Genomic DNA, 15,760 nt, shown 5'->3' with positions numbered 1-15,760 from the left:
TGTTAACTAAATGGCCTTTCTCACTTTTAAAGAGATTGTTTTGATACGAAAATGAGTCATAAAGAAGTAGTATCTGGGTAGATTTGAAATCAGTATTTATTTTTATTGACAAGGGATAATAGAAGTTGGTAATAAAGCTAAAAGTGTTTAACGTGTATATGCTAATGTTTTTAGATGCAAAGAACTTTCCTTTTGTTGATTTTCCTGGTTTCATTTCAATTTAGGCTTAAGGGGTTCTTGATATTCTGAGTAGACAGCTGGTGTTGGAATTGGAATAAGAGTCCACCATGTTCTACAGCATTTCCACCTTCTTTTGCAGGCACCAATCGTGTCTTCCGTCCTTTTGCAGATGTCTCTTCTGCAAATGCCAGACAAATTGAGACAGTGGTTCTCAGCAGAAGCCAAACCACTTCTTACTGCAGAAGAAGAGAGTCCGTGAGATAATTAGTCCGTGAATGGAATGTAAAACCACAAACACTCTCAAGTGTGAGAACATAAAGGTTCTGGTACGAGCATTTCTATGTGGAAAAAGGAAGCTGCACAAAAGATCTATTTAATTGCTCCATCATGTTCATTCTCTTTCCTTTTTACCCAACAGCACAAGTGATAACAAATCCCTCCTTCCTTTTCTTATAAGTTCTTGGCATTGCTAATTTAAGCTTCAAAGAGAACTTTCGTAAATGTCAAAGCAAGAGGATGGACAAAATATGTGTTCTAAATACGCCCATTTCTTCATGATTTTACTCCTTTATATGGATCTTCAACAAATATTTACTAAGTGTTTTCTATCCAGCAGGTATTGTTCTTTGTACTAATAATAAAATTGTGAAAATGGAAGAAATGTTTCTTATTCTCACAAGGCATATATTCAGAAAATAAAATCTAACCATGCAAAAAATAGATTGATAATATAATTTCAGAAAGTGGTAAGTGTTTAGAAAAAAATAATATAATAATGGACCATATATAGTCCGGAGGATGGAGTTGATAAAATGGACAGAGAAAGGCTTTCTGGGGACGCAGCATTTGAACTGAGATCTGAATGATGAGACTGAAAAACACAAGCAAATATCCATGTGAGAGCATTATAACCATATAGAATAGCAGGAGTAAGGTCTCTTTCTTAGTTTACGTGAAGAACAGAAAGACCTGTGTGGATGGAGTATATCGGAAAAAATATAAGTTTGATAAGAAATGAGGTGAGATAAAACAGGATCATGTATGGCTTGTCAGCCATGATAAACTTACAGATTCATATATCTGATGCTGCAATTTCCTCACTTCAGCTCCCTTAAGAATGTATATGCTCATTCTTCTTTTAAAATATTAGGTGTTTTACCTTATTCACTTCCTTCTTTTCTCCTATTCATTTAGATAAGGGATAGGGTTCAAGTTTCCGGAAAAAAGATAGTGTGGGTACTCAATTGTGGTACTAGACTATTCTAAACTAATATAAATCTTTCAATTTCTTCATGTTTCAGTCAGCTAAGAAAGAAGCTGAAGTTATTTTTTCTCTCCAAATTTAGATACGATTTACCTAACTCAATGGACAAAAATATCTTAGTCATAGAGTATATCAGCTAGAAGAAAAAGTAAATTTGTGGACATTCTAAATGATCTTTTCAATTGTATCTATAAAGCAGAGGATATTAAAAGCTGAAAATTTGTCATTGTGTCCAGACCATTATTTCCTCCATTATTTGCTATGGACCCCAGTGGCCTGAGCCAACCAGTCACATCTCCTCAGACCCAAAGCTGCCACACACCCCTGCATTTGGCATCCTGGACCACTAGATACAGGATCTTAGAAATAAATGAAATGTTGTTCAAATCTTTTATATATTTACTGATATTTGACTGCTTGCCCTATTAATTCGTGAGAGGAATATGTTAAGATATCTCACTATGATTATGTAGATTTTCAATTTTTCTTTGAGTTTTGTCATTTTATGCTTTATATATTATAAGACTCTATTGTTTGGTGAATATAAGCTTAAATTTATTACATTTTCTTGTTTGGTTGAATCTTTGAGCAATATGAAATGGCCTTTTTTATTTATAGGAAAGAATTCAACTTAGCGATTCTTTTTTGCTAGTTAATACATCCATGGAATATCTTTTTGAATCTGTTCTAGTTTTCTAGGGCTACCATAAAAAAGTACCATCTACTGGTGCCTTCAACAACAAAAATTTATTTTATTACAGTTCTGGAAGCTAGAAGTCTGAGATCAAGGTGTCAAGACCATTGCTTCTTTCTGAGAGACCTTGACAGATGGATCAGTTTGAGACGTATCTCCTTGGTTTGTAGATGGCCATCTTCTCCTTGTTTCTTCACATCGTGTTCCGTCTGTATGTGTCTGAGTCCAAATTTCAACCTCTTATAAGAACACCAGTTATATTGGATTAAGGTCCACCCCAATGGCCTCATTTTAACTTAATTACCCCTGTAAAGACCCAGTCTCCAAATATGGTCGCATTCTGAGGTACTGAGCCTTAGGATTTAACAAATAATTTTTTGGAGGGCACAATTCAGTCCATAATACCATTCTTTTACTTCCAACCTTTCTGAATGCTTACATTTTAGGTGTGTTTTTTTGTATCTTGTAGTTGCATCTATTTGTTTTATTTTTAAAATAAGTGCTGGCAATCTTTGATTTGAACTAGAAAATTAAATTATTTGTGTTTTAATATGGTTACTAATATATTTGAGTTTAGTTATACCATCTTAATTTGTTTTCTATTTGCCTGGTTTCTGCCTTTTATCTCTCTTGTTTTCTCTTTTATATTGGATTATTTTTAATCATCTCACTTTTTTTCTTTCTATTAGTTGGGAAATTCAACCTTTTTGTTTCTATTCTTTTAGTAGTTCTTATAGAATTAAAACATATATTCTTAATATATCTAATACTAAAATTAATAAGAACATTTACCCTCACATGATACAATGAATTTAGAAGTTTGTAATCACAATTTAACTCTTCCCAATTATTTACTTTTGTTGTCAAGTATTTTAATCCTTAATTTTTAATTTATTCCCTACCACTTTCAAACACTGTTGGTGGGTTTCTAAATTGGTTCAGCCAAGTTTGAAGAGTTTACTTTCACCTAGTAAATCTGAGGATTCATATTGCATGATCCAATTCCATCCCTAAGACAGCACCCCAGGGAAACCAAAATATATGCGCAAGAATTTTTACAGCAAGATTATAATAGCCAGCAACCAGAAATAAAATGAAATTTCCATCAACATTACAATAGTTAAATGTGTCATTTCTGTTGTATCAACTACAAATTAGAATAGTCAAATGCTTTTCATTTCTAGTTCTTGTACTTAAATGATTTTCTTGCCTTATTGAATTGTCATTCTATTTTATAATTCAGTATTTCATTATATATAGATAGTCCATTTGTTATTTAACTATTTTAATTGATGGAAATCAGTTAGGTGATCTCCAATCTTTTGCTCTTACAGATAATGTTGTGAAGATTAACATTATATACATGTCACTTAACATATACATAAGCGTATACATTTATCTGTAGGATCTCATTGGATTGGATTGCTGGGTCTAAGAAGTTAAAATTTTGTTGTCTCTTCCTCTTTCATGATTTAACAAAACGTTTGTTTAGATCTAGTACTGTTAACTTTTTCATTACTCGTGTGTTTGAATGAGATGAGTTTTTTCTGCACCAAAAGCTTAGTGTAGGATATGTGCCAGGAATTATTTTTAATAACCAATATCTTTTATTAATTATATTATCTATTTTATTCAAACCAATAGAGGTAATCAGATATGTGAGTATTCACAATATAATGTCTCTCTTTCCCTTCCAGATTCACTTACAGATTATGTATTGCATATATAACTTGTTTAAGCATTCTTGATTCAGTTTGAATTATCTACTTGTCGGGTCCACTATTGGCCCAAGGATGTTCCCACTAATAGCCCATGAATTCTATTTCTGTGTTGAAAAGGAGTGGTTTTGAGTTTGTACTTAGGGTGTGCCCCTGACCTTCTAGAAGTGTTCTTTGCTGGAACCTCCTAAATTGTGGAGTCACGTACTTCTTTTTTGCACATTCCTGCTATATCCTAGTTTACTTGAATATGCTATTTTTGGTTCTTTTTCTCACTTATGTTGCTTTTGGGTGACTTCCGAACAAAGAAGGGGGAAATGCTGAAAGTCCTCTTATCGGCCCCTTTCATTGGAATGTTTGTTTTACAGTCTTTCAGGTACCTCCAAAAGGCTTTATATTTATTCTTAGAACAATATACCATCTTCAGTTTCCAGATTATCTTCAACTTCTGAAATTTTACAAACACACCTCTTTAAAGGACTGGAAATGACAATATCAGTCACAGTTCTTGTTATCCTCATGTGAAATGACACAAATTTAAAAAAAAAGAGCTATCTGCACTCTCTTTCTTGCTACAAAGTATTTATTGAGCATGTACGTTTGACCAGACACTCTGTGGCTCATTCCTGATTGAACACTGGAATGGAGGTGGAAGTCATTCCCTGCCAGCCTGAACCACATTTTCTTCCAGATAAGAGTCCTTTTTCTCATCATTAAATTTGACCCACAAAATAATGTTTTTTGGGTTACCTATAAGGACTCCAGAGCTATTTTTTAGATTCCACATTTAAGTGAGATCATGCAGTATTTATCTTTGTATGTCTGACTCATTTCACTTAGCACAATGTCCTCTAGGTTCATCCATGTTGTTGCAAATATAAGTACATCAAATCATCATATTGTACACCTTAAATATACACAATTTTTGTTTGTCAATCATACCTCAATAAAGCAGGAAAAAAATTGAAAAAAAAAATCCCTTATGAGGTTATTTTACTTACAACTTTACCAAATCTCTGGGTGGCATGTGATTTCTTGAAAGTCTTGCAGCTATTAGTTGAGCTGGTTTGATGTTAGTTCAAAGATTTTCTTTATTCTCTGACAGATTCTTAGCAATTTTTCTCCAATATTTTCATTTACTCCTGAAGATTTAGATGCTTATTATAGAACGATGATGACTCTTACAGCAATTTCTCATCTGGATATCAGATCCATATATATGCCTATATATATATATATTTTTTTTTTTGGTGAGGAAGATTAGCCTTGAGCTAACATCTGTTGCCAATCCTCCTCTTTTTGCTGAGGAAGATTGGCATTGGGCTAACATCCATGCCCATCTTCCTGTACTTTATACATGGGACGCCTGCCACAGCATGGCTTGATAAGCAGTGTATAGGTCGGCGCCTGAGACCTGAACCCATAGACCCCAGGCCCGAAGAGTGGAGTGCATGAACTTAACCACTACTCCACTTTCAGACCCATATTTTTAATGTTACACGTTTCCACCTGAAAGATGCATAGGTTCCTAAAATGCAAAATGTTGAAAGCGGACCTCATTTTGCTCCTGTCTAAATCTCAAAAACAAACATAAAAACAAACATTATCCTTATGTATTTCCTTTCTTGGCTAACACCCTTTTACTTTATTCAAGAACCCAAGAAATATTATTCCAGTACACTCATTTATTCATTAAATACAATCAGTTATAGCTCTTATATATGCCTTTCATGTGTCACCATCTCTCCACCCAGAGTTATTGACCAGTTGTACTCTCTCACAGGTAAATTCCAGTGATCATTTCCTTTCAGGCTGCCCCTTCCTGTCCATCTTCTTCATTGCCTAAAGAAACGTTTCTAAATCCAAATGAATTTGTCCATTCCATTGTTAGAACCATCCACTATATGTAAGCTCCTCTTTGCCTCTTCTCATAAAACGTTCAGATCTTTGTGAGTAGTAATATGGCTTACTTATATTTTAGATCTAAAACTCAGAAAAGTGCCGGGAAGACAGTATATGTTGGATATAAGATGGCTGACCAATAATTTTATTGAAAACAGAATAAACAGATATTTTCAAATGACTGTTTGGGTTTGAGAAGTTATGAACAAAACTACAAAACGGCAACCTCTTCAACAGAGGACCCAGAAGGAGAAATCAAAGTGAAAGATGAAGACATAGAAGAAAAGAGAGGGAATAGGTGGACCATGAAAACTGGGACCACTGGATGAGAAAGAGTAAGAAGGTAACATCTGGGCTTCTTGAGTCTCAAAGCTCCTCCCTGGTCAGGGGATATGTAGACTGAAGAACCCCCATGCAAGTCTGGCTGTTGTTAATGCCTCCTTCCATTATGAGGAAATGAATCCACACTACTTGATTCAGCCTATCCTTAGAGTTGTCAATAAATTTAGCCGAGGATTAAAAATAGCAGCATGTGAACTACATAAAAAGTTAACATTGGAAGCACCTAATTTAAGCAGAAAATCTTTCTCTGTTTTAGTCATAGTCTTAGATGGTCTTAATTACCATACTATCCAATATGAAATTTAGAATAGTGCCTGGCAGCTAGTACATTCTAAAAAAATCCTTCTTTAATGCAAAAATAAAATATTTCCAAGTGAAACCATAAAGATTATTTGGTCTAACATGTGTCTTCTTAATATGCTTGGTCCCACGGATATCATCTAGTCTTGCATGACCTACAAACTATTTAAACTGTTTCTACATAGTTGACTATCACCCTCTGCAACCCTGGCATGTTGTTTCTAATGCACATATGAATACTTAAATTTTAGAACCTGCAGTACTTCTATCTGAGCTGAAAGTGTTGTCTCATCTGAAAATGGTGAGTGAACCTGATAACTTTTAATGACCATCCTAGCACTAAGGATTAATGATCATAGAGTATCATCTTTTGTGTTATTGTCTCTATTTCCCAGCCCAATCATTTCTTTTTCTACATAACTCATTCATTGGTATTCCACAGTGCATATTTCTTCTTAATTGTCTCATTTTTGCAGGATTAGATTTATGCTTTGGTACCTATTCTGTGTGACTGTTATTTAACAGCAGAATCCCTTTCTAGAATGTGGGCCAGCACTTGATCTTCTCAGTAACCCCTCCCTGGGGACTGTTTCTGAAACTCTATTCTGGGTCTATGCCATTTGTGTAGAGTGACCCTGTGGCCATTTTGGCTGGGACAGTTCTGGTGTTATACCTGTTGTTCTGATACAGTCATAATAGTGCTCCTTTTACTTTCCATTGTCTAATTTGGATTAAAAAAAGGTATATGCTCACCTTACTTGTATAATTATGGACATATCTCTCCCATAATGAAAGTTGTGCTCATTATGCTGATTTCTCAATCACTTCAGGAACCACATACCTATATGACAGACTTCCCCAAGACATGCTGTTAGCACTAGCTCCTGTTGAGAGGATTCTGTACATCTCTCCCTCTGACTTGATGAGTAGATATAACGATAGATCTGGCTCTAATCCAATCCTTTCAGATATACCTGCCTACAAACAAATGGCCATGCCTCACCAAGGGCATCACAAGATACAAAGTAAGGATAAAGCAGAATGTGACCTCATCACACAGTTTGACTAACGGCAAAAGAATGGTCTCTTTCTTATTTTACCCTATTGTAATCCTAGTGAAGTGATGATATTAGGTTTATGAATCCATAAGACTGATTCAAGGGTCCTGCCTGACCTGCCAGATAGCCTTCTAAATTGCAGACACCTATAATCAGCCACCACCTTACCTGGGGCCAAGAGAGTCAAAAAGAGGAGAGTGGAAAGAAGCACATGGAGTCTCATGGCTGAATGGCCTGTGAAGAGAAGAGGCATCAACATGATTGGAGCCTGGAGCCTCTGAGCACGGGAGGTCCATGGCTATTTATGATGCTCCCTGGGCCCGTGGTTTGTTCTTGGTTAGTAGAGCCTAACGAAAGGAAGATAACTCAGTCTCCAACAGGAAATCTCCAGGGACGAAAGTACACAACGTGGTGGCAACTCAACGGATGAGAAAGCAGCAGTTAATGCTATCCATTTCCCACAGATTCAGGATATCCTCCTTGCCAGCTGTGCTCTTTACTACTTTCCATATGCTCTTGCATGTGTGGTCATACTTTATGCACCGATTGTGTGTCAGGCCGTGTAGTAATAACTAGGGGTACATGAAATAGATCACAATCTGATAACGGGAGGTGAAAAATTAAATGGGTGCATGCAATAATATATGTATAGGACACAATAAACCCAAAGAGATAGTGGTTATTTTAGTGGTTATTACTACCAAGAGGTAGGAATAGTGAGGGGATACATGTCGGGAAAGGCTTCATAAAAAAGAAGATATAGAACATTCTTCAAAAGAGTTTGATATTTTATCTTTAAAGCAATACTGTTGTGTTGAGAGCATATTTCAATATAGTTTTAGATTATGCAGCCATTTTAATAGATTTTTATTATTTTTATAAATGTTCATATTTTAATTTAAATATCGCATTAAAGAAGATGTAGAGAACACAGAAAAGTAAAAAAAAAACTAAATTACTTGAAATTCCACTACTGATATTCAATCATAGCTAAAGATTTTAGAAAACTTTTCCAAGTATAGGTATCCTTTGCTATCTTGGCAGAATAGTCACTATAATAACTATACTTTGTTTTAACCTAAATTGGACTATGTGGATAAAAATCTACTCTATTGAATAGTATGATTATTAGCTTCTATGATGGTCCCCAATGATCCCTGCCTCCTTGTGTTCATGCCCTTGTGTGATCTGCTTCCCTTGAGAGGAGGCTGGAGTAATGAATGGAATACAGCAGAGAGGATGGTATGTCACTTCCTGGATGAGATTACAAAAAGATGATTTTTTCCAGCTGGGGAACCCTCTCTAACCCTTTTTCTGGATTACTCAGTTGCTCTGCCATGTTCTGAGCTGCCTCATGGAAAGACCCATGTGGCAAGGGGTTGATGACTCTAGCAATCAGCCAATGAAGACCCGAGGCCTGTCAAAAACTACATGAGTGAGCTTAGAAGCAGATTCTTCCCATCCATCCTCAGCCCAACCTTCAGATGAACCTCCAGTGTGGGCCAAAAACTTGACGGCAACCTCATAAGAGCACTTGAGCCAAAGGCACTCAGCTAAGCCTCACCATGTAAATTGCTTAGATAGTAAATGTGTACTGTTTTAAGCTGCTAACTTTTGGTGATATGTTACATAGCAACAGATAGCTAATAATACAAGTATGCATCCGTCATCTAGAAGAAATGCTTTAACAGGGCATAAGTTCAGGTGGGACCATGAAGAAAGTGTCACAACCGTATTTCAGATATTTTCCTGAAATAATCTTTATATGTTAAAGAGTGAATGTACAAAAATATTTAAAATAACCATGCAAATGACCCTTTCTACCTCTCACTTGCGTACAATTACGTGTCTGAGTTTGCGTGTGTGTGTGTGTGTGTGTGTGTGAGAGAGAGAGAGAGAGAGAAAAAGAAAGAGAGATGGGAGTGGGAGAGAGAGAGAGAACGAGAGAAAGAGAGAGAGAATCAAGTAATAACATTGCAATCTATTTCATGTACCCCTAGTTTTTACTACACGGCCTGACACACAATAGGTGCATACAGTATGACGACACATGCAAGAGCATATGGAAAGTAGTAAAGAGCACAGCTGGCAATGAGGATATCCTGAATCTGTGGGAAATGGATAGCATTAACTGCTGCTTTCTCATCCGTTGATTTGCCACCACATTGTTCAGCATGCTCTGCTTTGGCGGCCTGAGTTCGGTTCCCGGGCACAGACCTACACCACTCGTGGCCACGCTGTGGTGGTAAGCCACACACAAAATAGAAGAATCTTGGCAACAGATGTTAGCTCAAGGCAAGTCTTCCTCAGAAAAAAGAGGAAGATTGGCAACAGATGTTAGCTCAGGGCGAATCTTCCTCAGCAAAAGGAAAAAAATACCATTATCAAATAGTGAAAAGTTCTTCATGTTTTAACTTTTACTTTCTTAGTTATTTTTAATACTTTGCCTTGACTAATTTTGGGGACTAGAATTTCCAGAACAATTTTAAATAATAGTAGCTAATAAGAAATCCTTATTTTAAAATGAGCTTCTTATATTTCATCATTATGCAACACAATGCGTATCTTGTATCTCAGTCTTTTCTTGTTAAAACCGTGTCTTTTGGATTTCTATCTCTTTTAGGTTAATGCTCAGTCTTTCGAGTTCTTTGTCCTGCCCCGATTTTCCCTGAAATTGTGCTTGCAAGTGGAGAGCTGTGGACCTTTTGTTAGTGGAGGAGAGGGAAACATGGAGACTACATCTAAGTGGATACACTGTAGAACACAACCATTGTCAGAATTATCATTCAATTTAGTTGAATAAAATTTTACATTTTTCATTTTCTTACACAATAATCTTACATATTCTGCAGGAGTAATGTTATCTCATCGGATCAGTACCATTATCATTTCATATCATCACCCATTATCATTATCATAAACACTATCGTTTCCTTTCTAGTTATTAAGAATATTTTTGACTTATTTTATGCTGTCTTATTTTAATTTTAATTTTGTTATTAAATCCCATTTACATTGCATCATGTTCAAATATACCTGTCTGTGCTATTTCCGCTTAGAATTATTGAAGATCTTGGGAGGACTAACGTGTAGTCAATTCTTCTTTGTGTTCTGCATAAAACAGAAATTGAATTATATCTCACCTTTTGCAATGTTCAGAGTTGAACATACGTCTTCTAGATTTTACCTTACAAATTGTTGTTTTAGATCCTCCATAGTCTTAATGTATTTTTCACCTACTTGGTCTATCAATTGTGGGTGATGAAATATTACCCTTACTCTTTTTCCATTTATCCATTAGGTAGTAAGACCTGTATGTCTTACAGATTTATAGGATGATACAATAGTAGTAACAGCCGCAGCAACAGGAGAAGCAATCATAGTAGCAGTGTTTATACCAGTTATATAAGCCAGGATCCAGTCAATGAAAATATACTGGTATTTTGAACAAAGGGGACTTAAATCAGGATTTGTTACACAGGTATTGAAGGGCTCAAAGGGAATGATGAGATAACCCAGAGGTTACTGCAGGGAACAGATCCCAACCCTCAGTGGGACGACAAAATAGAAGAAACCAGGAGCCTGGGAGGTTACCTGTGGCCCTCAGGCCTGTGAGGAGGAGGCATGCTGCCTAGTTGTGGTTGGTGCCTCTGGAGCAGAGGAGAGACTTTTCACAGTCAGTCTTCACACCTATGAAAAAGGGGCATCAACTGGTTGTTGCTGGTATCTGAAGACATGATGAGATTGGTTCTAGAATGCCATGAGAAGGTGGACACTGGAGCCCACTCTTGCTTTTGTATGCCAGCTATCATTGCTGTGGCAATGATGACAGGAACAAAAGCGAGGAAGGAAGTCCCTTCCCCGCTTCTCCTAACTCCAAATTCCCCTCTAGTGCCTATCATTTGGCAGGACCTAATTGGAAGCCAACTAGCAAAGGAGTCTGGGAAATGTAATTTGCGCAATCCCAGTCCCAGCATCACGAGGATCATAGTATAGAAGTGGGAAACCGGAACAAAGTGACAAAGGGAACCGTGATGTCACAGTGAAAACAAGGCTTTACCTTTTGAATAGTATGAATTTTTTTTGACATGCAGATGTTTTAAGTGATTATATTATACACTCTTTTATAATTTCTTTGACATATTTTAAGTAATCTAGGGAAACGATGTTCCATGGCAAAATATAAAGATAAGTATGGGACTGAGAATGAATTAAGTCAAGTTTGTTTGGGCAATCGTATCCGAAGGTAATTGGTCCAGAGTTTGTTAGGCACTGAAAAATATGGAAAAGGAAAAATAAGAGAGAAACAATATGTAAGAATAAAAAATGTTAACAATTATGCTGGAGTGTCTAAAAATTACTTTCACATGCTGCATGTCCATAAATTAAAGGCACAATATTCTGAAGAATAGATCTAGGAGTGGGTGGAGGCTTCACACCTATTTAGTGGTGAGCCTTGGGCTTTCCTAGCAAGGCTACAATGTGCTCTTGGGGCAAGACATCAATCCTCTTCTGGTTCTGCTGGTTCTTATTGTGTCAAAGCCTATAGCAGAGTTTTTCAACCTGAGTTTTTCAACTGTTGAAATTTTTGGCGAGATAATTCTTTGTCTTGAAGGTCATTCCTGTCCAATATAGGATGTCTAGTAGCATCCCTGGCCTCTACCCATTAGATGCCAGTAGCACCTTTCTGATTGTCACAACCAAAAGTGTCTCCAGATAATGCCAATTATGTGCTGGGGGCAAAAGCATCTCCAATTGAAACTCTGGCTTACAGCATCTGAACCTTCATGCAAGGTTTGTTTTTTCCAGCCATTTGGACCAATCTTCAGGGCTTAGTTTTTTCTTTTCTTTTCTTTTTTTCTTTTTTATTGCAGTAACATTGGTTTGTAACTTTATATAAATTTCAGGCATACATCATTATACTTATATTTCTGCATTGATTGCATCATGTTCATCATCCAAGTACCAATTACAATCCATCACCACACACATGTGCCTAATCATCCCTTTCACCCCCCTCCCTCCCCTCCTCCCCTCTGGTAATCACCAATCCAATCTCTTGCTGCTGACTTTGAAGGGAACCAGGAAAAAGTTTGGGTTATATGAATGAGTCAGGAGCAGAGCCAGACAGGATTCTTTTCTGTTGCCCAGTGTCAGTGCTCATTGTTTTATACTTTGGACTATAGCAGAGAATGATGTAGGCTTTTCTGCATGACTGGACCTCCTCCAGGTTTTTATCTGCCCCTGTAGTTGTGCCAGGCCTCAAAGGTACAGGAAAGTTATGGGGGTGGAAGCTATGGTTACTCTGGAAGGCCATGTTCTGAGTGGAGAAACACAGCAAATTCTCATAAATGAATTCTATCATGACGTTCAACCTTGATGAAAAGAAGATACAAGTTATTAGAAGTCGGATAAAGAGAACAGCAAAAGCAGAAGACAGGAACGGAGTTGATATTTGTTTTGTTCTATTTATTTGAAGTCAAATTTATTGCACCACACCCTATACATAGTAAAATTTTATTCTTTAAAATTTAGTGTACATTTCTATGAGTTTGAAAAATGCATATAGTTGTATAGTCAACATCACAATCAGCACGTTGTGTAATCAACACCACAATCAATACACAGAACTGCTCTATTGCCTCCAAAATTCCCCTCACTTCCTTTTGTAGTCAACATCTAGTCCCAGGGCCTGACAACCACTTACCTTTCTGTCCCTATAGTTGTTTTTTCTTCTTTCTTATCTATTTCTTCCTAAGTGACTTTTTGTAGTTTTGTTTCTTTCAAATAATTTTCCCATTTTCACTGACGTTGTTGAATTTATGGACATAAAGTTGTACCTAAAATGTCTGGTTGCCCATCTAACATCTGTAGGATCTGATGTCCTTTCTTTCATGGCTGACGTTGGTAGCTTGTGTTCTCTTTCTGTCTGACTCTCAGATCAGCATGGTAAGAGGTTTATAAGTTTCATTCGCTTTTTCAAAGAACCAGCTTTTGATTTCATTTTGTTCTCTATTGATTTCCTGTTTAATTAATTTTTCTTATTATGTTTATTAATCTCTTCATTTTCTTGTTTTAGATTTAATTGCTCTTCTTTGACAATATAAGCAGGATACTATAAATTTATTTCAAAATGCTACCTTATCTTTATTCCACACATTTGGATATGTTGTGCTTTCATTTTTATTCAATTCAAAATGCTTACTCATTTTTATTCAGAAGTATGTTAATTTCCAAATATATGGAAATTTTCCAAATACTGAGTATTGATTTCTAGTTTAATTCTATCAAGTTCACAGAGCATACTTTGTGTGATTTGGATAATTTTATGTTTATCAAGATTTATTTTGTGGCCCAGAATATGGTTTATATTTGTAAGTGAACAGTTACAAAGAATATTTATTCTGCTGTTGTTGTGTTAAATTGGCTGTTGGTATTATTCGTCTCTTTTATGTGCTTACTGAATTTTTGTCCTCTTGTTTTATTGATTACTGAAAAACAAATGTTTTTTAATTGAGATATAATTAACATATAAAATTATATCAGTTGCAGGTGTACAACATAATGATTCAATATATGTATATATTGTGAAGCAATCACCACAATATAATTAGCATTCATCACCACATGTAGCTACAAATTTTTTTCCTTGCAATGAGAACTTCTAAGATTTACTCTCTTAGCAATTTCCAAATATACAATACAGTGTTATTAACTATAGTCATCATGCTGTACCTGACATCCCCAGACTTATTCATTTTATAACTGGAAGTTTATACCTTTTGACCCCCTTCATCCATTTTACCCACTCCCCACTTCCCACCTTTGGCAACCACCAATCTGTTCTCTGTATCTATGAGCTTGTATTTTTTTGCTTTGTTTTTGGATTCCACATATGAGATCACAAGGTATTTGTCTTTCTTTGTTTGACTTATATATAGAAAACACTAAAGACTCCACGAATATTAGAACTAACAAAAAAATCACTAAAGTTTCAGGATAAAAAATCAACATAGAAAACTTAGTTGCATTTCTATACGATAAAAAAGAACTATCTGAAAAATTAAGAAAACAATCCTATTTACAATAGCATCAAAACCAATAAAATACTTAGGAATAAATTTAACCAAAGAAGTGAAAGACCTATACACTGAAAACTACAAGACAATAATGAAAGAAATTAAAGAAGACACAAATAAATGGAAAGATATCCCATCAGAAGAACTAATAATGTTAAAATATCCATGCTACCCAAAGCAATCTACAAATTCAATACAGTCCTCATCAAAATTCCAATGGCATTTTTCAGAGAAATAGAAAAAACAATACTAAAATTTGCATGGAACCACAACAGACTCCAAATAGCCAAAGCAATCTTGAGCAAGAAGAACAAAGCTGGACCATCACACTTCTTAGTTTCAAACTATAATTCAAAGCTATAGTAATCAAAACAGTATGTTACTAGCATAAAGCAGACTGATAGACCAATAGAACAGAATCAAGAGCCCAGAAATCAACCCACACATATACGATCAACTAATATTTGACAAGGGAGCCAAGAATATACAATGGGGAAAGGATAGTCTCTTCAATAAATGGTGTTGGGAAAACTGGATATCCAAATAAATAGAATGAAATTGGACCCTTATATCACACCATACACAAAAATCAACCCAAAATTGATTAGACTTAAATGTACAACCTGAAACTGTAAAACTTTTAGAAGAAAACATAGAGAAATCTCCTTCACATTGATCTTGGCAATGATTTTTTTGATATGACATCAAAAACACAAGCAACAAAAGCAAAAATCAACAAGTGGGGACTACATCAAACTAAAGACTCTGCACAGCAAACGAAACAATCAACAAATGAAAAGGCAACCTACAGAATGGGAGAAAAAATTTGCAGACATATATCTGATAAGAGGTTAATATTCAAAATATACAAGTTACTCATACAACTCAATAGCAAAAAATAAGTAATTAAAAATGGGCAAAGGACCTGAATAGACATTTTTCCAAAGAAAAGGATGTGGAGAAAAAGGAACCCTGTACACTGATGGTAGGAATGTAAATTGGTGCAGCCACTATCAAAAACAGTATGAAAGTTCCTCAAAAAACTATAAATAGAACTACTATATGATCCAGCAATTCCACTTCTAGGCATATTTCTGAAGGAAATGAAATCACTATCTCAAAGAGATATTTGCATCTCTGTGTTCATTGCAGCATTATTTACAATAGTCAAGACATGGAAACAATCTATGTGTTCGTCAATGGATGAATGGATAAAGAAAATA

The 15,760-nt window shown here is 35.7% G+C and overlaps 1 protein-coding gene across 1 annotated transcript; it reads right to left on the bottom strand.

The window, feature by feature from the left end:
• Positions 1–210: 210 nt before the first annotated feature.
• LOC131394118 (beta-defensin 109-like) lies at positions 211–7,681 on the bottom strand. The gene is made up of 2 exons (XM_058525385.1): positions 7,627–7,681; positions 211–416 (listed from the first exon to the last, which is right to left on the bottom strand). The coding sequence occupies exons 1-2, from the start codon at positions 7,679–7,681 to the stop codon at positions 211–213; spliced, it is 261 nt and encodes an 86-aa protein (XP_058381368.1).
• Between the last annotated feature and the right edge of the window lie 8,079 nt (positions 7,682–15,760).

Source organism: Diceros bicornis, chromosome 29, assembly GCF_020826845.1.
Source record: "Diceros bicornis minor isolate mBicDic1 chromosome 29, mDicBic1.mat.cur, whole genome shotgun sequence".
Lineage (NCBI taxonomy): Eukaryota > Metazoa > Chordata > Mammalia > Perissodactyla > Rhinocerotidae > Diceros > Diceros bicornis.
This window is presented reverse-complemented; position numbering and strand designations above follow the sequence as displayed.